General features: G+C 56.2%; 2 protein-coding genes across 9 annotated transcripts in view; one reads left to right on the top strand and one right to left on the bottom strand.

The window, feature by feature from the left end:
• Positions 1-23,317, top strand: part of LOC129050924 (ubiquitin carboxyl-terminal hydrolase 31-like) — a 363,751-nt gene that overhangs the window by 99,923 nt on the left and 240,511 nt on the right. The window lies entirely within an intron of this gene.
• The window catches only part of LOC100935736 (ras GTPase-activating protein 3), a 107,209-nt gene that overhangs the window by 42,123 nt on the left and 41,769 nt on the right, over positions 1-23,317 (bottom strand). For both annotated transcript variants that reach the window (XM_063717192.1, XM_063717193.1), the window contains exon 3: positions 5,221-5,324. In XM_063717192.1, the coding sequence (XP_063573262.1) occupies positions 5,221-5,324 (104 nt within the window). The remainder of the gene's footprint in view (positions 1-5,220; positions 5,325-23,317) is intronic.

The raw sequence follows: 23,317 nt of genomic DNA on the forward strand, positions 1-23,317 counted from the left end.
AGGCAAGACTTTCTTAGACATGACACCACAGGTACAAATCATACAAGAAAAAAATGTGATAAACTGGACCATCGAAATTAAAAACTTCTGTTCTTCAAAGACAATGGTAAGAAAATGAAATACAAGCCACAAACTGGAAGAAAATATTTGCAAAGCACACTTGTGATAGACTCGTATCCAGAATATACAGGGAACTTTAAAAAGTAACAAGAAAACAACCCAATTAAAAGGGCAAAAGATTTGAAAAATGTACCAAAGAAGGAATGGAGCCATCACTAAGCCCAAGAAGAGGTCCTCGATGCCACTCTTCACGGACACACAATAAAAGCCACAGTGAGACAGTGCACACCTATGGGAGTGCAAACGGTAACTAGAGAATAAAAACTCACGGTCCTAAGGGCCGGGCAGGATGCGAAACACCTGCTGCTCTCACCCGCTGCTGGAGAGAAGGCAGACTGGGCGGCCACCTGGAGACACGGTTGGGTAGTTTTAATGAAAGTAAACACACACCCTACAGTGGCCCAGCAACCTCGCTCCCACGCATTTATCTCAGAGTAAGAAACAGAAACATTGTCCACACAAAGACCTATCCGAGAATGTTTACGGTGACTTTATTCATAAGTCCTGAGGATTAGACACAATCCAGCGAGTGGATGAGGCGGCTGAGGTGTGTCTGTATGATGGAAACCCACGGGCAGTGGAAGGGGGCGACCTGGCTCACAGCCGCACAGCGCGGGACCAGCACAGTGGCAGAGGGCTCGGCCCCTCCAGGGTTTGACTCACGTGGCCTCCTGGAAAAGGCAACTGTGGGAACAGGCCCCAGAGCAGCGGCTGCCAGCGGCTGTGGGCCAGGTAGGAAATCCACCCCACAGGGGCCCAAAGGAGTGTTCTGGGCTGTGGGAACATATCTGAGTTGTGCTGCTGTCTACACAACTGCATACATTGGTGAAGGCTACACCTAACAGTGAACTTTACCATATGTCAATTGCAGACCACCTGATTTATACACAAAGAATGGCGGTCTCGGCCGGGCGCGGTGGCTCATGCCTGTAATCCCAGCACTTTGGGAGGCCGAGGTGGGCGGATCACGAGGTCAGCAGATGGAGACCACCTTGGCTAACACGGTGAAACCGCGTCTCTACTAAAAATACAAAAAATTAGCCGGGTGTGGTGGCCGGCGCCTCTAGTCCCAGCTGCTTGGGAGGCTGAGGCGGGCGGATCACGAGGTCAGCAGATGGAGACCACCCTGGCTAACACGGTGAAACCCCGTCTCTACTAAAAATACAAAAAATTAGCCGGGTGTGGTGGCGGGTGCCTGTAATCCCAGCTACTCGGGAGGCTGAGGCAGGAGAATGGCGTGAACCCGGGAGGTGGAGGTTGCAGTGAGTCGAGATCGCACCACTGCACTCCAGCCTGGGCGACAGAGAGACTCCGTCTCAAAAAAAAAAAAAAGAAGAAGAAGAAGAAAAAAAAAAAAGAATGGAGGTCTCACTGCACTCCCACCCCCTTGGGAAGCCTCAGAGAGTCTCTAGGGGCTGGAGGGGCAAATGGAGGGGGACGTGGTGTTACTAGAGCCGGGGCCCAGAGGAAGGTGGAGGCCTAGCGGGAAGAGGAGGGAGGCGCCAGCACGGGGGGCAGAGACCCCAATGCTCTGGACTGACAGCGCCGAGCCGGGCCTCACGCATTTCCGCGGTTCACGCATCCGAGCTGCAGGGAGCCATCGTTTCCGGTCTGTGCTCCGTGGGTGCAGCGCCCGGCAGCCGAGTCCAGGCAGAGGCCGCCTCCCTGCGCCTAGAATCCTGAAGGAGCCCGTGTCCCGTGTGTCCCGCAGGTCACGGCCCTGCGGCTGGGAGCCCGGCTTGACTGACAGTTCCCGCCGGCAGCAGCGCTCTGTGGGCCATGGACCCGGGGACAGAGGAGGCTACGGTCACGCGGCCCGGGGCCCGCTGACACTGGACACTTCTTCCTTCTGCTCCTGCTGCGGCGGGAGCTGACTGCGGCCGGTGGAGGTGCCGGGGTGGGCTGGGGAGGGCTGAGGGCAGGCCTTTATTTCCCCAAGTCTCACTTGCGCCGTATCCCGGCAGGGCTTCAGCTGCCTTTCTCGGTTTCTGTCGCCACCACCCTCCCCCTCCAGACTGAAGATGCCCTCCCGTCCCCAACCCCCACCCCCAACCCCATAGGAATACGCCCCCACTCCCTTCTGGCACCTGCCGCGGCACCTCTCACTCCTGGACCTGAACCTGCAACTGAGCACAGCTGTGGCCGCCCCAAGGGAAACTTGCTGGCAGGTGGGGTTTCCTCAGGGCGTGGGCAGCTGCTAGAAACAAGACAACCAGGAGAACCACGCAGCCAGGAAGCCAGTGGCCACCGCGCGCTTCCACCCAGAAACGCATTCCCCAGAACCCGGTGTTTCCTGCCCGGTAACAACATAATTACCGTCATAAAGATAAATCGTTACCGGAGATCCAGACAGCCACCCATTTTCATGGCTGCGAAAGCCACAGTGAAACATCCAAGTCCAGTCACCGTCATCGTAAAGCCACCAAGGACCACTAGCAGATGACATCAACAGAATGATTAATAAATATCTGATTTGGTTATTTTCAGAGCACATAACTCCAGAACTAACTTGATCAGCTTCTCTTACTAAAATGTGCAAAAAAATTTTTAAATTTCTTTTTCCTTAGGGTTGTCACTCAAAAAATGTCTCATACACCTTCGAGAATGAATCAAGTCCCTGTGGATTCTCGAGTATAAACTGAGCTGGTGACGAGGCCTGACACGTGGTCACACCTCAATTCGTGCGTGGCGCCCAGCACAGGCTGAGCCCCGCCAGATACACCATTAGCCTCCACTGAAAAATCTGGATTCCACACCTCCCTTTCTTCTGGGAACACCCTTGGAGGCCCCTGGCAGGGGCTGAGAACACAGGAGCGAGACACAGGCCTGCCCTGCAGGACCATGGGCTCCAGGAAGCTCTGTCCAGTGGACACAGCACAACAGGCAAAAGAACCACAACCAACGAGTGGGGCACGGGAGGCAGGTCACGGAGGGCAGCCCACCCATGCCGCGGGGTTGGAGGCCATCTCCTGCAGTAGGCCCCAGTCCCGGAGGTGGGCATGGCAGGATGTGGGGATGGAGAAGGAGGTGCCTCAGGAGTGGGGTGCAGAGTGGCTGAGCCCGGAGGCAGGAGGGAGAACTGCCAGCCACTAGCCCTGGAGCCGATGCCCTGGTCAGAGGGAGAGAGGAAGAGGGAATCCTTCCGCAGCACCCAGCTTGAATGTGACATGAAGCTATGGGCCTGAACCTGAGGGCCTCCCAGGCAGACACTGAGCAGGGGGGTGCAGGGGTCACGCTGGACCCTCAAGACCATCTCACCAACAAGGCTCCACGAGGCCCAGCACAGCAAGACCCTGAAGGGGGGCCAGGTGCCCACTGCACTCAGGAGCACAAACACCTTCTGCAATCGCATTTCAGGGCCAGGGTGTCCACTGCGGAAGCACCCAGCACAGCGTTCCCGCTCAAAATGAAGTCAAAGGTCAATTATCTGAGATCCATGTGACCCGTTCCATGTATTTTCTAAACAAACTCGGGAGACTTCTATGAAAAGCACAGCAGTTTCTAAGAATAATCACTTGGGTACAGTGAACAACAGTCCCAAAAATGTCCAGGTCCCGACCCCTGCAATGGTGAGGGGACACCGGCCTTATCAATGCCAGGTGAGGCCCTGCCTGGCCCTGAGGGCCTCTGGGTTCACAGCTGCCACCCAGCCAAGCCTGTCTCAATGCCAGGCAGAGAGCAAGACTGGTCAGGATGGGCGTCTCTGTCATCTCTGTCACGGCACTTGCTGTGGAGGCCCGGGACATGGCAGAGTGCAGACAGGAGCCTACGCGTTACCTGCTAACCCGTTTCTCTCATGCCCCCACCCTCAACATCGTGCTGACACACACTAGCTGCCGGCCGCCCAGTGGGGACAGGCTGGGTTTTAGGACACTCAAGCTCTGAGGTGGACCTTTGGCCGTGCCTCTCTCACTTCTGTTTGCCAAGCACTGGGAATGGATCAGATCACAGATCCTGGTCCACAGCTCACAGAGGGACAGGGACAATGAAGAAAGCCCACAACTGAGGGACAGAGGTGAGCGCTAGGGAAAGGGGGGCAGCCGGCGTGGAGTGGAGCGGCCGTGACGCGGTGTGAGGAGCCAGTGTGAGCGGTGAGCCTCAGATGGACACGGACCCTGCCTACGCACAGCACCCTCGTGGCCTCGCTGGCCTCCTGCACTCCCGGGCCCTCAGGCTGCCTCGGGCTGAGCTGGGGGTCCCCCTGGGGGACTCCTCCTCCCGCCCTGTCCCACTCGGCATCCTGGCAGCCATGGAGACGAGGAGCCTGCACCACCTGGGATCCGGGTTCAGGCTGCGGCAGCCAGTACACACTGGCTCCCTAGCCGCCCATCCTGGGCGTGAGCTCATGTGCCGCAGGACCCCCTCCTCCGTTCCTGGCTCTCCCAGCGTCATGGCGGGAATTAGCCTGATACCTCAGCCTCCCAGGCCTGCTGCGTGAGGTCTGCTCATGATGGGGTCCTCTGGCTGCATTTAGGAACAAGGAGCTCCCCGAGTAGCCCGAAGTCCACTCTGCCCAGAGGCCCCACAACTTATAGGATGCCACCTTCCTGTGATCCCAGGCAGGGCTGCCCATGAGCTTTCTCCAAGAGCAGCCCCAGCCCTGCTCCAAACACACCATCTCCTGGAAGTCACTGTATTGCCCCAAAAACCAGGGGGAAACTGAGGCCACATGCCCCCACCCCCCACCCGCCCTTCCCATGCCCACACCATGGGGACTAAAGTTGGGACAGGGACAGCCAGGATGTGGTGAGGAGGGAGGGCCCCACATCGGTGCAAAGGTCCCCCCGCAGATGCCTCAGGGAGAAGCCCTGGGAAGTTGTCTGAAGAGGGTCGGGGATGCTGTGCTCTTGTCTTGAGAGGCCACGGAAGCCTCGACTGGCAGCGCTCACTGACCTGAGCCTGGTGTGATGCTCTAGCAGGGACCACAGACGCCAGGCCAGATCCCGAGCGTGGATCAGGAGGAACACCCAGGGCTGCTGTGACCTCGAGCCCTGCAGCGACCCCTCAGCACCATCCAGCCAGGCTCTGGACTGAAATGCTAATACTCCCCTGGTACAGAAAAGGCAGAAAAGGAGAAGTAAATGCTCATTCATCACCTACCTATGATGGAATCCCTCCGGAAAACGTCTCTATCGAAAATGTAGAAGGACAGGTGACGAAAGTTCCGAGGAATTTCACAGTAAAAGTCTTCTCCGTAAAAGGAGCTAGAGAGACAAAGAAAAGCACCAGTTAGAACACAGGCCACGCTCGCGCCTCACCCCTGGGGCACACACCTGTGGTCTTAGTTTTAAATGTGCCATGAGAACGCCCTGCAGTGTGTGGCACGCATGAGACATGAACCTGCAGCTCATTGTGGGGTGAAGGGCCTTGTGGCTGCTCCCTGGCCTCCACCTCCAGCCTTTGCACTGCACAGGTGAACTTCTGTAGCTGGGCTGCCTGGCGGTCCAGGAAGCTGAGAGACCTCCACAGAGACCATGGCCACTGCCAGAATGACTTCCATGGTACATGCTCAGGTCTAGATCCAGCCTCGGGGCCATCATGATGTTTTGAAGGTACCTGCTTTGGAGCAGGTGGTGGCTCCCTTTATGCATTAAACATAAAACACAGCACTCCAGTGCCTTGGACCGCTGCTTTTATCCAGAGATCCAGTACAAAGTCCTGACTGCCCAGCCGTCCTCGCTCCTGGGGGAGAGACCCCCGCTGCTGTCTGTACTTAGAATCCTCACTTCTGCGGGGGAGGCCCCCACTGCTGACTGTGCTTAGAGTCCTCACTCCTGGAGGAGAGACCCCCGCTGCTGACTGTGCTTAGAGTCCTCGCTCCTCAGGGAGAGACCACGACTGCTGGCTATACTTAGAGTCCTCGCTCCTCGTGGAGAGGCCCCCGCTGCTGACTGTACTTAGAGTCCTCGCTCCTGGGGGAGAGGCCCCCACTGCTGACTGTGCTTAGAGTCCTCGCTCCTGGGGGAGAGGCCGCCACTGCTGACTGTGCTTAGAGTCCTCGCTCCTGGGGGAGAGACCCCCGCTGCTGACTGTGCTTAGAGTCCTCGCTCCTGGGGGAGAGGCCCCTGCTGCTGACTGTGCTTAGAGTCCTCGCTCCTGGGGGAGAGGCCCCCGCTGCTGACTGCCCAGCCACCCTCGCTCCTGGGGGAGAGGCCCCCGCTGCTGACTGTGCTTACAGAGTACACGGCTCAGGCCGCCCACACGTGAGTCACCCAGAGATGCAGCCGCCCCACAGATGGAGACTTGAAATAACCGCAACCCCAATAAAGAAGCAGAAGCCAGTGGGCTTGGCCATTCAGCAAACCTCCCTGTTGTTCTGGACTGGCACAGGTGGGGTTAGGTTCCTCCCCATGCCGGACCTGTTGGCGATTACCACGGTGCACGCACAGCTACCACCAACTCAGAACTTAAAACAAGCCCACTTTCACGCACATTTATGCTAAGGTCCAAAATAGGAAAGATGTAAGCTATTCATGGAGGAACCATTCTGATAGAAAGCAAAGGAAGGTCAATGGTGCTGGGCCAGGGGGGCGTCCACACAGTCACCAATGGCGCAGGCCCCACCCCAGCCACACACAGAAATGAGCTCAGACCCCGCACCCATGTGTAAGGGTGTAAGAGTTGGAGCTACCAGCCTCTGAGAAGAAAATGAGAATGAACCTGCACCCTAGAGTCAGGTAAAGATGTCTTAGATCTGTCACCAAAAGCACAAGTGCCAAAAGAAAAATAAATGAAAAATCAGACTTCATCAAAATTAAAAAATTTTTTGCATTAAAAGCATTATTTAAAAAGTGAAAAGGGCCAGTGCAGTGGCTCACGCTGTAATCCCAGCACTTTGGGAGGCTGAGACTGGAGAATCACCTAAGATCAGGAGTTCGAGACCAGCCTGGCCAACATGGCAAATCCCCATCTCTACTAAAAATACAAAAATTAGCAGGGCGTGGTGGCGGGCGCCTGTAGTCCCAGCTACTCGGGAGGCTGAGGCAGGAAAATCACCTGAACCCGGGAGACAGAGGTTGCAGTGAGCCAAGATTGCACCACTGCACTCCAGCCTGGGTGACAAGAGCAAAACTCAGTCTCAAAAAAATAATAAAAATTAAAAAAATAAAAAATGAAAAGACAGACTAGAAAAAATATTAGTAAGTCAGTTATCTGATAAAAGACTTGTATCCAGAATATATAAAGAACTCTTATAACTCAATAAATGATAACAAATAATTCAGTTTAAAAAGGGGTAAAAGATTTGAACACACATATCACCAAAGAAGACAAATGGCCAACAAGGTATTAACAATGCTCCATGTCATTAGCCCTTGAGAAAATGCAAATTAAACCAGGAGATACGGCACAGGCATAGGCCCAAACCTGGGGTGGGCGACCATTGCTGCCCGGAGCCCAGGTGGGAGGGGCCCAGAGTCCAGGTGGGAGGGGTCCGGAATCCAGGCCCCACCCCTTCGCCCTGCAGTGGCCTTAATGACAGGCATTTCATTTGGATTTCACTGATTTCATTACTTTTATAACTGGGTCAGAGACTAGGTAACGTTTACTCAGAAAACCACTTTTTGTCATAAAACAATCTTCCAAGGGAAGCCTAAAATGCCTACATTGTTTTAAGCATTTTGGAAACACAGCAGTATCCATTTATGCACAAAAGAAACATCACTTTATCTTTCAATGAAGGCAGAATGCTCAGGGACTTCCACAGACTTCCGTTGTAGCAGAATCCTGGTTAATGAAGGCCCATTAGAAAGTCACGTTTCCTTTAAACACATTCTCGAGTTGGTCATTGACGCAGGCGAGCCATCCTCTGATCTCCTGTGTCTGCGTGGGCACCACTGAGATCTGATGTCAGGGACCCCCAGGGGTGTGTGTGCCCACAGGCATGTGTGTGTGGATGTGTGCACGTGTGTGCCCATGGGTGTGTGGGCCCAGAGGCATATGTGTGTGCGTGTGTGCATGTGTGTGCCCATGGGTGCGTGTGCCCACAGGCATGTGTGTGTGTGTGCATGCATGTGCCCGTACGCGTATGCCCACAGGCACGTGTTTGTGTGTGCATGTGTGTGCCCGTATGTGTGTCCCCACAGGCATGTGTGCGTGTTCGTGCCCACAGGAGATACGGCACAGGCATAGGCCCAAACCTGGGGTGGGCGACCCACAGGCACGTGGATGCATATGCCCACAGGCACGTGTACGTGGGTGTGTGCATGTGTGTGCCCTGGAGCACTTGGGTGCACATGTACACAAAGACACCACAGATGCACCCCACACAATGCACTGCTTTCATAACAAAGCACAGGGGTCGTGACCCCGCCTCCATCCTGTGTAAAGTCACAGCTGCAGGATCTCGGGGCAGGACGCACACTCCCCAGGCAGCGCCCAGCGGCCTCCCTGGAGAAGCTTGGTGCTCTGCAGACAGCGTCCCCACTGGCAGGAAAAACCACCATCAACCTCGAAGCCAAAAGGGACACCAGACGCGCATTTTAATATTCACGACAAGGCCTCAGGTGACGAGCTACTCACAGGACAAGCGTTAACAATTAATAGTAATCCACAAAACATTTGGGATTTTTACAACGACATAACGGCCTCTTCTGTACATCCCAGAGCAACTTTCAGGGCCACTGACGCCTAAGCAACGGCAGGAAGCTGTGGTGCTTGAATGTGCGGAAGCAGCCTGGACTTGGCGTTTCCAGCCCCGCTCGCTCCCGGCAGAGCCCCAAGAACCAAGGGCTGGAGGCTTCACTTCCTGCTCTGGAGTGGCAGGTGCCCAGGCTGTCCCAGCCACGGTGCATCTCACACAAGAAGCCCAGCGGAAGCACGCACAGCTCCAGGCCTCGCAGCAAATGCATAGCCAAAAGGCGTAAATCAAGCTTCATTCACCGTGGAGAAACCTCAGAACCACAAGCACCAACAGCCAAGCTGCCAGAGAATGGAACGGATGCCCTCCATTGGCACAAACTCCAGCAGCCAGCTTGTCAGGAAGCTGCAGCAGCTTCAGAGCAACCTGGGCCTCGGGGTTCACCTGGCCACCTTGCCCGTGAGACGGTGTCACTGTTTCCCGAGAGCCCCCCGCCCCCGCACAGGCACTGAGGACCCCACCACATGGGCCTGTGCCTGCCTCACAGGAAGGCGGGGAGGAGGAAGTAGGTTGGGTTGGATTGCATGTCTGATGGGTGTCCGATGCATGTCCAGTGCGTGTCCAATGTGTGTCCGGTGAGTGGTGTCTGGTGTGTGTCTGATGTGTGTCTGATGCGTGTCCGGTGTGTGTCTGATGTGTGTCTGATGTGTGTCTGATGCATACTTGGTGCGTGTCCTGTGCGTGGTAAGGGGCGGTGAGATGAGGATGCCAGCGTTGAGCACACCCCACACACGGGCACCGCGCACCTGGCATTTAACCCTGCACATTTCCTCACCACCCCGATGCACAGGGTGGGAAACCGAGGCACTCCAACATCTGATGAAACGAAACTAACCCCAGGGATCGTGCCATGACTCAGGCCATGCTGTGTTGCTATAAACCGCTTTTACATTTAGAAAGGGGCACGTCCAGTCTGTGGTGATAATTTTATGGAGTTCGTATGTTTCTCGTAGCTTCCTCTTTCTGCTATTTTTATCTCTTTTTATTGAATGGATTTCTGGTTTATTTATGAATTTTAAGCACCTCAATTTCCACGGACAAGTGTCAGCACCACCAGAAGCCTCACGGGATCTTCCCAGGTGACCAGCCAACAGCCTCTGCCCTGGGCTTCCCCCCACCGAGCCCCCCACTGCCAAGCAGAGTCGCAGTGAGAGGAGCCACTTGTGCAGAGCCTTTGGCAGAGCAACTGAACACCCTGCTACCGGGCAGCCCCCAGGGATGCTGCACTCTTAGCCCTGCTGCCCAAGCCCTGCTGCACTACCCCTGGGGAGCAAGACCTCTTCCAACCTCCGCCCAGGAATTTCTCCAGCAACGGCTTTAGAACCTTGCTCCTGAATCGCAGCAGGGGAGGCAGCACTTTGGGGCCCTCTGTCAGGCTGCCCCCCCCCCCGCTAAGAGGAGCTGTTGTCCTCGGGAACCACGGGGTCCCCCCTCCTGAAGAAGCGTAACGCCACACTCACATTTCCATTTTACACATTTGCAGCTGAGAACCCTGGAGCCAGAACGGGCTCCAGCACAGGCGATGGGTGAGCATTTTGCATCTCTGATGTCGTTTATTCTAGTGGTTCCAATTGCCTATTTTAATGTTTTTCTCCTTATTTCATATAACTTTTTAAACTTAATAAAGTTATTACTAACTTTGTTTCCTGCAGGTCACCTCAAGTCTTTCAGGAAACCAGGCAGGACATCTGTAGGCGGCCGGCTGGCCTTATCAACGGAGCCCTGAGCCACCAACCACCATGACCAGCTTCATTCCCATGAGCCAGACGAGCCCAAGAGGGGAGAGCAGCTGGACTCCGGATGCAAAGTCCACACGGTGTGGAGCAGGGGGCAGGGCTGCCTGGGCAGAGAGATTTAGACCAGGAGGCCACTGGGGAGGCTGCCCAGAGGAGGAGGCATCGCAGGGCAGTGGGGTCCAGAGAGGTGGCAGTGCTACAGGCCTTGCACTCATTTTAATGAAGGTTCTGCAGGATTTCAAGGAAAGCTGGAGCCAGTCTCTGTGCCAGAATAGAAGGGTTTTCAGCTTCTTAGACCGATGATTTATTTAGGGAATAAGAAGGGTGATTCCAGGGACAGTGGAGGCCCTCACAGGAAGGAAACCTCTCCCCACAATGACTGTGCACAGAGCCAGCCTGACGCCCAAGGCCACGGTGCCACAGCCAGGGAGCCCTGAAGAAACTCCCGGAAGAATGTAAAACCCCCAGCTCAAGGAGAAGAGTGGAGGCGGTTCCCCACCTTCTGGGGGCAGTTAACAACCTCTGAGAATGAACCCATGGCTAAAACCCATAAAACCTCCACCAACCACACCCAGACCTGGAAGGGGCACCTCTAGCTGGGGTGCTCAGCACGAGGGGACGCAGAACAATGGCTTCCCTGGGGCGCGGGCTCGGCCTGCAGGCTGGAGGCTGGAGAGCTGCCATCCTAGCACACACTGGGTAGATGAGGGTGTTTCCAATGTGCTGAAGAGGGCAGGGCCTGGCTGAGGCCCTGGAAGGCCGGAGTCCTGGAGGTCGGTGGAGGGCAGTGAGTTCCCAGGTCACTTCCCCAGGTGTGCGTTTTCTTCACTGTCCTGTCCTATTCATTCATTATAGCACGGAAGCCAGAACCAGCCGAGTGAAGCCCCTGCCTGACCACTCGGGGGTGTGAGGACAGGGATGACGGCCGGGAGCATCAGTCAGCTCCTAGAACGGCAGGTTTGTACCTGCAAGCTGGGCACCAGAGTGACATCGCCCCAAGACTCCCGGGATGCCATGAGCCCCATGGAGACCACGTGCCTGGCAGGGGCCAGCTCCAGGTGCTGCGGCTATGGCGAGGCCATCACCACCATCTACGCATCCAGCAGGAAGAGCAGATTCCTCGGGCATGAAGCTCACAGCTCGCGTTGTCTGCACACCTGCCTGATGACCTCTCCCGAACCTGGATTCCCACCACAGAATTCAGCTCCTTGGGTGCTCACCAGCCCGTGACTTGTGGCCACCAGACTGGACGGAACACACAGAGACCATTTCCTGTTTTGCAGAAAATCCTGTTGGGCCATGCCAGTCCTAGAGCCAAAACACAGTGTCCACTTGAGGGTCCAGACCTGAGGCCACCCTCGCTGGGACAGCATCTCCTTCCCTCTCAGAGCAACGCCACTGATGCCCAGACCAGCACCCATGCCCGTCCTCGCCTGCCCGACAATGCCCTTCCCAGGCCCTGCTGCTGTGGACACAGGTGGCCCTGCCCCTTGCAGAGGAGCTGCTCTTCTCCTGAGCCCAGGAGTGCTCTGAAACTTACATCCCAATGAGAACCAAAATCAGGAGTTGAAGTGGGAGTTGAAGGCCAGAGCCTTTTTTGAAGAACTTCCCTAAGCTCTTTTAAATACCTGCATCCAGGCCAGATGCAGTGGCTCATGCCTGTAATCCCAGCACTTTGGGAGGCCATGCCAGAAGGGCCACTTGAGCCCAGGAGTTAGAGATCAACCTGGGCAACACAGCAAGACCCCAACTCAACAGAAAATTTAAAAATTAGATGGGTTTGGTGGTGCATGTCTGTAGGGAGGCAGAGGATCGCTTGAGCCCAGGGTTCCAGGCTGCAGTGAGCTGTGATCGCAGCACTGCACTCCTGCCTGAGTGACAGGGTGAGACCCTGTCTCAAAAAACCAAACACCTGCACCTCCTGCAACTTCACAGTACAGTCCCGCCTGGTGGAGCCGCCGTCAGGCCCTCCCGCATCTTCAGAGCACAGTCCCGCCTGGCAGAGCCGCTGTCAGGCCCTCCTGCATCTTCACAGCACAGTCCCCCCATGCAGCTGCTCCTCCCCACCTAATTCAGGCCCTAGTGAGCTTCACAAGGCCAAAGGGACATCAGTCTCCACCAGGAAGACTATATGGCACGTCTAAATGTAAGAATCTGTGACAGACGTTGCTGAAGCCCATGCAAGGGGGCGCAGGTACCCAGGGGGAGCAGGTACCCAGGAGGTGCAGGTACCCAGGAGGCACAGGTACCCAGGAGGTGCAGGTACCCAGGAGGCACAGGTGCCCACACGGGCCTTGCTGGGGGAAGCACGACTTTGAAGATGGAGTCCTCCGGGGACGTCCACGTTTCAACGCTTCCTTGCTAGAGGCCAGTTCCCTCATCTCTCAGCCTCAGGACACCACCCACTCCACAGTGTGGCCTGCGGGCACAGAGGGCGCTTGGCTGGGGAAGGGCAGTTGGCTCTGCCCCCAAAGCGGCCTCCCCAGGACACGCCACTGCCTGGCTCGGAGGTTTCTTCCTCTGCCCTGCACAGTGAGACAAGCACATGGCGGGGCCTCCCACACACCAGGACCAAACAACTGGGAGCACCTTTGATGTCTTTGGCCCCCGCCAGGCATGGCTCACTGGACCCAGAAACCACAGTGCTCTCTCCCCATGACTGTTTCAGCTGCCCATCCCTGTTCTAGATTGTGGGAACAGCAGCCGATGAAGCAAAGTCCTGGCCCCGTGGAGCCAGACAAAGAGCACGCAGAACCACGAACGCGCGCAAGGCTGGCGGGGGTGGCACTGTGGCCTCACTCGGGGGACGGGGAGGCTTACAGATGAGTCAGTGCTTGAACAGGGCCATGGACGGTGAGGCCCTGTCCATGGCCCTGTCCGCAGGAGGACAAGTGAACACATGAATGAGGCCGTGGACGGCGCGGAGAGCGCAGGAGGGGTCCAGGCAGAGGGACACCAGGTGCAAAGGCCTCGAGGCAGCAGGGCTTGTGTGTGATGAAGACGTAGGAGCAAGGAGGAGGCCGGCGTGGCCTGGGCAGGGCAGGGCAGGACGGGAGCTTGCTGGGAGCCGAGGTCAGAGGTCAGGGTGCAGCCGAGGCCACGTGGTGCAGAGCAGACATTTCACCACAGCAGCTGGGAACGTGCAGGCCCCACGCAAGACACTGAATGGATGGATGTACGGATGGGGCAGTGGGCGTGCAGGGAGGAATCACCTGTCTCAGGTCAGCAGCCAGGAGCTGCCCAGGCCTGGCACAGTGGACCAGGAAGGGAAGGTCACCCAAGCCTCCACAGGTGGGGCCTTCTGCAGGCAAGGTGCAGCGGTGAGCCCGAGAGGCCACGGTGCCGAGCAAATCCTGGTTGTCCTCATGGGGACCACAGGAATTCAGTTCTGGCAGAGCCAAGACTGCCAGGAAGCCAGGCGGGCTCCTGCAGGAGGTGAGGGGCCTGCGGGGATGCGAAGGGCCAGGACCGGACACGCCCCGTTCCGCTCCGCTTCCAGTGAGGCGAGAGGCGGGCAGGATGCAGCTGGAGCCGCGCACGCCCAGAGCTCGGGCCAGGACTGTCCCCCAGTGCTGCGCTCGCCCGCGGTGGAGCTGCGATGTTATCAGTGGTCAGCTCAAGTCCAGCGGCTTGAAAGGGAGGCAGAGGCCCCACCTTCCCTGAGGGTCCCTGTGAAGAGCAGGAGGCTGGGCCCTCGCGAAGACCCCAGCCAGGCTCTGCCACCTCCACAGCCAGCAGACGGGGCCTCCAAAGCCGACAGACGGAGCCCCCACAGCCGGCAGATGGAGCCCCCCACAGCCGGCAGACGGAGCCCCCCACAGCCGGCAGACGGAGCCCCCCACAGCCGGCAGACGGAGCCCCCACAGCCGGCAGACGGAGCCCCCCACAGCTGGCAGACGGAGCCCCCCACAGCGGGCAGACGGGGCCTGGGCACTGCACACAGAGACATTTCTTCTTCCCGAGACCTCGCACAGAAATTACTCACTTAAAAGCACTTAGAGTTTTTTCATTTTTCCGGTGGCAAATATTTCGAGGGAATACCACAGAAATAGCCACACCAAAACCCAACTCAGTTCTCCCTTCTCCACCCTCCGCCACAGCCGGGGACGCTGCCTCGATGCGCAGGGCTTCCTCCGCCACGGCCGGGGACGCTGTCTCGATGCGTGGGGCTTGGGTTCTTAGGTCTCTTGATGTTTTTCCTCTTAGAACCGCAAACTACGGTTGCCTGGAAAGGTTTCTAAAAACCCCAGGCGCCCAGGCCCACCTCAGAGAAAGGCTCTTTAAGGGTGATGGGTTATGAAATAGGAGCCCTCTGGGAGACCAAGGCAGGCGGATCATGAGGTCAAGAGATTGAGAGCATCCTGGCCAACATGGTGAAACCCCATCTCTACTAAAAAAAAAAAAAAAAAAAAAAATTATCTGGGCATGGTGGCAGACGCCTGTAATCCCAGCTACTCAGGAGGCTGAGGCAGGAGAATCACTTGAACATGGGAGGCGGAGGTTGCAGTGAACCGAGATCACACCACTGCACTCCAGCCTGGGCGACAAAGTAAGACTCTGTCTCAAAAAAAAAAAAAAAAAAAAAAAAAAAAGAAAGAAAGAAAGAAATAGGAGCCTTGAAATCTATACTAGCCATGGGGTCTAACACGATCCTTAAGTGAACTGCTCATCACAAAGCGTGGCAGGCTGCCTTCTCTCCAGAGGGTTTCTGGTGCCCTGTCCACGGAGGCGGCAGTGGGATTCAGCCGTCACCTGCGCTTGCGGTGGTAACTCCATCTAACTCCATCTGAGACTCAACAGGGGACGCGTCTGCACAGAGCACAGGGCACAGGGGTCGAGCAGGGAGGACGGCGAGGTCAGGCCAGCTCAGGGGACACGGTGGGCGGGGGGCTCCAGATCCCACGGTGGGCAGCAAAGGTGGGGGTCAGGCTGGCGCCGTCCTGGACCATGTCCACGTCTGGGGTCTGCAGGCCCCATCTCCCTTTCCACTGTGCCTATAACCTACATCCAGCAAGACACGATTTTCCACGATGAGTTGATTTGTAATTCCATTTATGTGCAAGTTTTCAGAATTTTCCTGTGGGTCTTTTTTTTTTTACTTCCTTATGATTTGAATTTTGTTTGCTTAAAAAAAAACACACACATGCATAGGAAAGAATGCTTCCTTTCATTTCAATTAAAAACAACAAATTGCTTTTTTTTAAGCAAAAATTCATTGAGGCGGGGGCTCGCATTGTACAAAGAAAATCAGACCCACCGGGATGGCTGTCATCAAAGAGACAGTAACAAGGGTAGGGAGGTGGAGACGTGAATCCAAACACACAACCTGTGGGAAGGTCAAGTGGCCACAGCCGCCACGGAAAACAGGCTGGCGGTTCCTCCAACATTCAACACACAGTCGCCACAGGACCCAGCGGTTCCACCCCCAGGTGTGCAGCAAGAGACATCACAGCCCACGTCCGCACGCAGACTCGGACACGCGTGCTCACAGCCCACGTCCGCACGCAGACTCGGACACGCGTGCTCACAGCCCACGTCCGCACGCAGACTCGGACACGCGAGCTCACAGCCCACGTCCGCACGCAGACTCGGACACGCGTGCTCACAGCCCACGTCTGCACGCAGACTCGGACACACATGCTCACAGCCTCAGTCATGACGGCCAGAAAGTGGAAACAAGGCAGGAGGGCCTTGGCTGCTGAGGGAGCAACAGCAGAACAGTGCTCAGCCCTGGAGAGGAAGGACGCCTGGCCCCTGGCCCCACACCACAGGCATCCACAGTGTGGTGCCGACCGACAGGCCATGCACAGAGGCCATGGGCCAGACGCTTCCACTGACACAAAATGCCCAAGAGAGGCACAGCCGGGGACAGAACGCAGACCCGCGTCTGTCGCCGCGGGAGAGGCTGCAAGCCGGAAACTGGAGGATTACAGGGTGCAAGTGTCCTTTTAGGGAGATGAAAATGTTCTAAAATTGGCTGTGGCAATGGTTGCACAACTCTGCAAATACACTAAAAACCACTGAATTGTACATTTTAAAAAGGGTGAATTGTATGGTGTTTGAATTATACCTCAATAAAGCTATTTTTAAAGAAACAAAATTTTAAATACGTAAAAAAATCAGAAAGTGGAATCTGGAATTAACATTCCAGGAAACATCCTCCTGGGATTTTTTCTCCAAAGATATAAAATAGAATAAAATATATAAATGTTATAGGTTTAAAATATACAAAATATAAATATATTTGTATTACATTTATAACATAAATACGATATTTATAATATAAATATAAGTATATTCATACTATAACTCATTATAATAAAAATATATTAAAAATAATAGTAAATATTTATGTTATAAATATAGAAGATATGAATGGAAATACAGGTAAATTTTTTAAATAAAAGTGAGGTTATGTTCCCTGTGACAGAGTCAGCTTTTTCCTTTCACATCAGGCCATGGGCCACTTTCCAAAGAGCTGATAAAATGCTGGGGTCAGACAGCATGTGTGTGTGTGGACAGCAGTGCCAGGTCCCCCTGCCATCCGCACGCTGTGCGGTGGGAGCAGCAGGGGTGAGCACCCTGGGAACGGAGATCTGTGCAGCAGCTGATTGTCCCCGTGGGATGAATTCCTCCAAGGATGTGCACTGTCCTGAGGCCTTCGAAACACAAAGCCACAGAACCCTCCAGGGAGTCTGGACCAGCGTCCACCCCCAGCATACGCCATCTTATAAATATTTTTACAGTTTGCTAAACCGGTAGCAAAAACCTGCTTAAATTTTAAATGTCTGGCTCATTGGTGAGGTGGAATGTCCATCTTTTTATGAGCAGTTTTAAATCTCATTTTTTCTTGAAATGCTCTGGGCCTGTTTTCTATTAGAATGACCATCTTTTCGTGCTCAGGATTTAACCCTCTGGGAACTTCTGAATGTGTGTTGCAACTTAAAAGACATATTATTTCACAACATTTAAGGAGGATCTTTTTTGAACTAAAAAAAAAAACCAAATTTGTTAACTTTGTCACCAGTGGGTATGGACATGTGATCGGCCAACTCTGAAATGAGCTCCAGCAGATGGACGCAGCGTCCCAGGACCTGCAGGAGCAGAGGCTGCGAGGCCAGCCATGTCCACCTCGACCACGTCACCTCGTGGGCAGAACGGCCTACGACCCACGTCCTCCCAGCCCCACCCAGAACCCATGGTGAGCGCCCGGCAGGAAGTGGCCACAGCACCATCACTGGAGGCCACGCAGAGTCTGAGGACAGCGGCTTCCCCCCAATGCTGTTGTGGGGAGTCCAGGCTCAGCCTGAGGACTCGGTTCCCTCCACACAGCACCAACACTCCCAGGTGCAAAGCCCAGGCCCACAGACAGCCCCCCGCTGTCCGTGGGTCTCACGGTGGGGGCACCCATTTTCTTTCATCAGCAGGAAGGTTTGTGCTTTCTCCTTCCTGGGCAGCAGAGTTTAAAGCGTATTCCAAAAGAAAAATGAAACCGGCTGAACGCTAGGGCATTCCTCCCATCCCCCATCCTTGTTTGGTGGCCTGTGCCGGACAATCTCTTCTTTCTGATGGACTCAAAGGGGCCACACAGCCCCCAGGCGCCCCCCTTCCCATCAGCAGCTTAACCTCAGGGTTTCTCTCGGACAGGCCGGCTTTGTCTCCAGCCGAGGTCGGCAGCCGTCAGATGCAGGATGAATGCCTGGCCCAGGCGGCCCCCACTCACCGCCCGAGGGCTCTGGAACTCTCCTTCCAAATAAAGAAAAAGTGCGGCCTGAGAGAACCAGGCTCGCCTGAAATCCTGCCATGTGGCCTAGGAAATTAACGCAGGCAGCAGCCTCTCCCTCTGAGGCAGAGACCCTGGCAAAGTCTCCTTCCCCTCTGTCATTTCTGGAAGAAGTGCAAAGGAAGTTTCACAGAATCAAGCAAACTTTCACGGGGAAAAAAGAAAAAAACCCTTGCAGAAAACAGTGTTGACCTTTAAGTAGTGGCTCTGATGAGGGGAAACCATCTGAACTGAATTCCTCCTCCTCCTGGAGCCCGGAGCAGGGGCTCAGCTGGGACCGGCAGAGAAACCCCCCGCCTTCTCCTCCCTGAGTCACTTCCCAGCATCTGCGCGAGGCTGGCGCTGCCCCATCCCGCCTGCAGCTGCTCCCATCGCGGATTATAAGAAAATAAACCTGGTTTCCCAGCTTTGTGCTCTGCTGCCGGCTCGGGGCCCATTTCCCAAACCCTGGGGGGAGCCGGGAGCTGCCAGGGCTGCCCCAGCCTCGGGGTAGAGGGTAAAGGCTGCGTGAAGAGGAACCAAACCCCAAACCGGGTCTGCGAAGCAGCCCTGGGGCTCTCAAGCCAGCCTCTGGGCTGAGCTCTGCGGCTCCTGAGTCACTGCCTGACTCATCCTCAGAGGCGCCCCACAGAGAAGGGGCAACTCGGCCAGGGAAAATGCTCCATCTCCGCAAAGGACAGGAGGAAAAACACACCCACCAGAAGCACATGGCCAGTGCAGGGCCACACAGCCCTGGCTCCCACAGGCTGGAGGCTGGAGGGCAGGGGTCCGCGGTCAGCTCACAGCCCACACGCCACCCAGCACTGCAGGGCCACACACCCCTGGCTCCCACAGACTGCAGGCTGGAGGATGGGGGTCCGTGGTCAGCTCACAGCCCACCCACCACCCAGCACTGCAGGGCCACGCAGCCCTGGCTCCCAGAGGTCAGAGGCTGGAGGGCAGGGGTCCGTGGTCAGCTCACAGCCCACTCGCCACCCAGCACAGCAGGTCTCTGCAGAAGCCCCGCACACACTGGGTTGCAGCCTCCTGTGGTTCAAGATGGGTGGGGTTGTTTTTTTTGAAATGTTGGCAAATAGAGCTGTGAGTCTTCAAACGGAACCCAAAGACTCAGTGAGGAAAGCAGGCGGGCTGGGCTGAGACTCAGAGACTCACAGCTGCAGCAGCCATGGTGAGCCGCCTCACCTCCCCAAGCCTCAGTCTCCCCATCTGTTCAGGGGTACCGAGGAGCTGCCCCTCAGTGCATGGGCTCTGTGGTCACCAGGCACGCCACACACCACACGCCACATGCCACACACCACTGCACACAGCACCCCTATGCGGCTATTCTGAGTTCCTATGCGGCTGAGAGAACCCCCTGCATCATTCTGACACTGGCGTGCTCCTGTGAGCCAGCATGACACGAAAGGACACACATGTGAGTGGAGATGGAGATGCTGGGCCGGGCTTGGGGGTCATACAGACAGGGCCAGGGGTTCTGACCTGCTGGGAGATTTGGGGCCAGCATTCCAGGACTGAGAGAACAGATCCCTGGCCTGGGGCGCTCTGGGGCTGAGGATGGGCCCCCACCTGGGCTGAGGATGGGCCCCCCAACGTGGGCTGAGGATGGGCCCCCCGACCTGGGCTGAAGACGGGCCCCCCAACCTGGGCTGAGGACGGGCCCCCCAACCTGGGCTGAGGATGGGCCCCCCACCTGGGGCACTCTGGGGCTGAGGATGGGCCCCCCACCTGGGGCACTCTGGGGCTGAGGATGGGCCCCCACCTGGGGTACTCTGGGGCTGAGGATGGGCCCCCAACTGGGGCACTCTGGAGCTGAGGATGGGCCCCCACCTTGGGTATTCTGGGGCTGAGGATGGGCTTCCACCTGGGGCACTTCTGGGGCTGAGGATGGGCCCCCACCTGCAGACACCCCGGGGCTGAGGATGGGCCCCCACCTGGGGTACTCTGGGGCTGAGGATGGGCCCCCACCTGCGGACACCCTGGAGCTGAGGATGGGCCCCCACCTGGGGTACTCTGGGGCTGAGGACGGGTCCCCTACCCCAGCTGTTCTGGGATGTTCTGGGCTTCAAGGAGCCTCCAGTCGTGTCAAGCAGGTTTTTGTTTAAGCTCTAACTTCAGAAAGAGTGAAAATAAATGTTCATGGGAAATGTGACTTTTCATGAGTCGCCTAATGTCAAAGTCGGTGTTTCCTAAGTCAACAACTTGGTTTTTATTAAAAGCATCTGAGAGAATGAACCATCTGTCTCCCAAACCACCAACTTCCTCCTGCCCCTTTCAGTTTCTAACCCCAAATAACTTCTCCCCTCCTGAAAAACTTTGGAGCTATGGAGACATTTCTTGGTTTAGTCATTTCTACTACACAAAAGTACTATTATGGGGGTGATTTACATCTTGCAGTATGAACAGAAAGAAACCTCCCTGTCTTTAACAAACACCCACTGCGTGCACACAGGATGGGACGGGCTTCCACCCAGAAGAGCTCAGAGCCTCCCCCTCAGGGCCACCAAGTGAGGGTCCCTGGTGATGTCTGATGTCCTCGTCTGCCTGGGAAGACCTAGCTCTCCTCGCTTAGCTCTAGAAGATCTGTCTGTTCCTTGACTTGTAACTTCTAATTGTACATAAAACACAAACAAAAGCACAAGAACTCCCCCATAATTCCACTTCTCAGAAATCACCATCACATTGATGTTTTTGTCTGCGTATCCAGATCATTTTGGGGGTGCTCATGATTTTTTAAACAAAAAACTTTTCCTACAGACACAGCTTTGTAACCTAACGCATAACCAGCTTTCAGAGCAGGAGTTCAGGCTGTGGCACCTCTGGGTGGAGGAGGCACAGAAACCGGCCACGCCTGCAGTTTCTTCCTTTTGTGGCCACGGCCCCTTCTCCCCGAGATGGGCATGCAAATGAACCCTGCAAAGGACGCTGGGGCAACTCCACAGAAAGGGGGGGCCAGGGCTCCGCATGGGGCAGAGGGCTTTGCCCAGCCTCAACCCCAGCGGCAGGGGATGGGGTCAGACCCAGAACCCTGAGGCAGCACCTCCCTGAGCCAGAACTGTCTGCGTGGATGAGGGTTTGGGGAGAGGTCGGCCACGTGGGCGCAGAGGAAGCAGGCAGGGACAGACACCATTCCACGTCCTTACGTGGATGGAAGGAAATGAGGACACGACACTTACTGAATATTCTTGCAAATGACTGGACTAACCCAGCAGGGAGAGATTTAGGTTCTGTTGTGCGTGACGCCAGCTGCTCCTTTCTGCTGGACGAGACGGTGATTTCTACCACAGTGCAGCCTTGGGGAGCGGGGTTATCTCCTTGTTTTAGGGTTGTGGGTGCCAGCCCAGGGGAGGTCCAGGGCGGGAAGCTAGTTCCCAAACCCCAGCCCTGCCAATCCAATTTCAGGGAGCCTTTTAGTTTAAGTAAATAAAGAAAAAAATAGTGGCTGCCCTTTAAATGACTAAAAATGATTGCTCTAAAAGGTATGGATTGTGAACAAAGTTCACTCTCAACCTCAGAAAAATATTTTTCTAGTAGGACAGAAACTGTCAAAATCACTTTCTTGTAGAAGGGCCAGAGAGAAAGGGCTTGTTCTCTGAAGTGTGTCCACTTCGATATGTTCTGAAGTTAAACCTGTGACAGACGCTGCCCTTCAACCTCCACCTTGAAAAATACAGAAAAAAGGGAAGACAGAGGACACTCTCTCCAGACGTTGGCTCAGCACTCATTAAAGAGGCCCCACAGACTCCAGGGCCTCAGACACGCGGCCCAGGGAGGAGGCTTGGGGGACACAGGCCCGTGGTGGAGCTGGGTCGGTAACCTCCTTAGTGGGAAAGAGGGAAGAAGAGAAGCTGAGTTCCGCCTTTCCTTCCTCACATGTTCCATTTGCAGCTTCCCACTGAGTCAGACGGCGATATTGGGCAACAGCAAATCAAACTTGACCCAAGTGCTTCTCCCCAGGGAATGTGAGAAGGGGCTCCTGCCAGGCTGCAGACCCAGTGGCCAGAGAGCACCCTGGGGCCCTTCTGAGCTCAGAGATGCAGACGTGGGCTTTTTTCTTTCCACAGCGACTTTGCCAAATGAGCGATCAGACCTTAAAGGTGATGCTGACCTTGGAGGAAGCACACAGGGGGCTGGGAGACTCGGGGGCCAGGAGACTCGGGGGCTGGGAGACTCGGGGGGCTGGGAAACTGGGGGGTGGGAGACTCGGGGGGCCGGGAGACTTGGGGGCTGGGAGACTCGGGGGCCTGGAGACTCAGGGAGCCGGGAGACTCGGGGGGCCGGGAGACTTGGGGGTTGGGAGACTCGGGGGGCTGGGAGACGCGGGGGCTGGGAGACTCGGGGGTTGGGAGACTCAGGGGGCCGGGAGACTCAGGGGCCGGGAGACTTGGGGGCCGGGAGAATCGGGGGCCGGGAGACTCAGGGGGCTGGGAGACTCGGGGGCTGGGAGACTTGGGGGCTGGGAGACTCAGGGGGCTAGGAAACTAGGGGGTGGGAGACTTGGGGGCTGGGAGACTTGGGGGCTGGGAGACTCAGGGGGCCAGGAGAATTGGGGGCCGGGAGACTCGGGGGGCTGGGAGACTCGGGGGGCTGGGAGACTCGGGGGGCCAGAAGACTTGGGGGGCCGGGAGACTCGGGGGCTGGGAGACTCAGAGGGCTGGGAGACTTGGGGGCTGGGAGACTGGGGGGTGGGAGACTCAGGGGCCGGGAGACTCGGGGACCAGGAGACTTGAGGGTGGGAGACTCAGGGGCCGGGAGACTCGGGGACCAGGAGACTTGGGGACCGGCCCCAAAGTGGGTGCCACCATGCATGGAGCGAGGAGCGGGCGGTGGCCAGGGCTAAACTCCCCAGCATACAGGGCAGCCCTGCCTGACACCTGCCTCTCAGGTAGATGTTGACCAATGACTAATACAGGACTACGTTAATGCATATGCACCGATTGAGGGCTTCTGACCACAGATGTAGTGTGGATTCCAGCTGCAAATTTATGAGAGAGCCAGCTTTTGGATTCAAGTACCTTTCCTGCCAACTTTTCGTATGGGATG

The sequence above is a fragment of the Pongo abelii genome, chromosome 18, assembly GCF_028885655.2.
Source record: "Pongo abelii isolate AG06213 chromosome 18, NHGRI_mPonAbe1-v2.0_pri, whole genome shotgun sequence".
NCBI lineage: Eukaryota > Metazoa > Chordata > Mammalia > Primates > Hominidae > Pongo > Pongo abelii.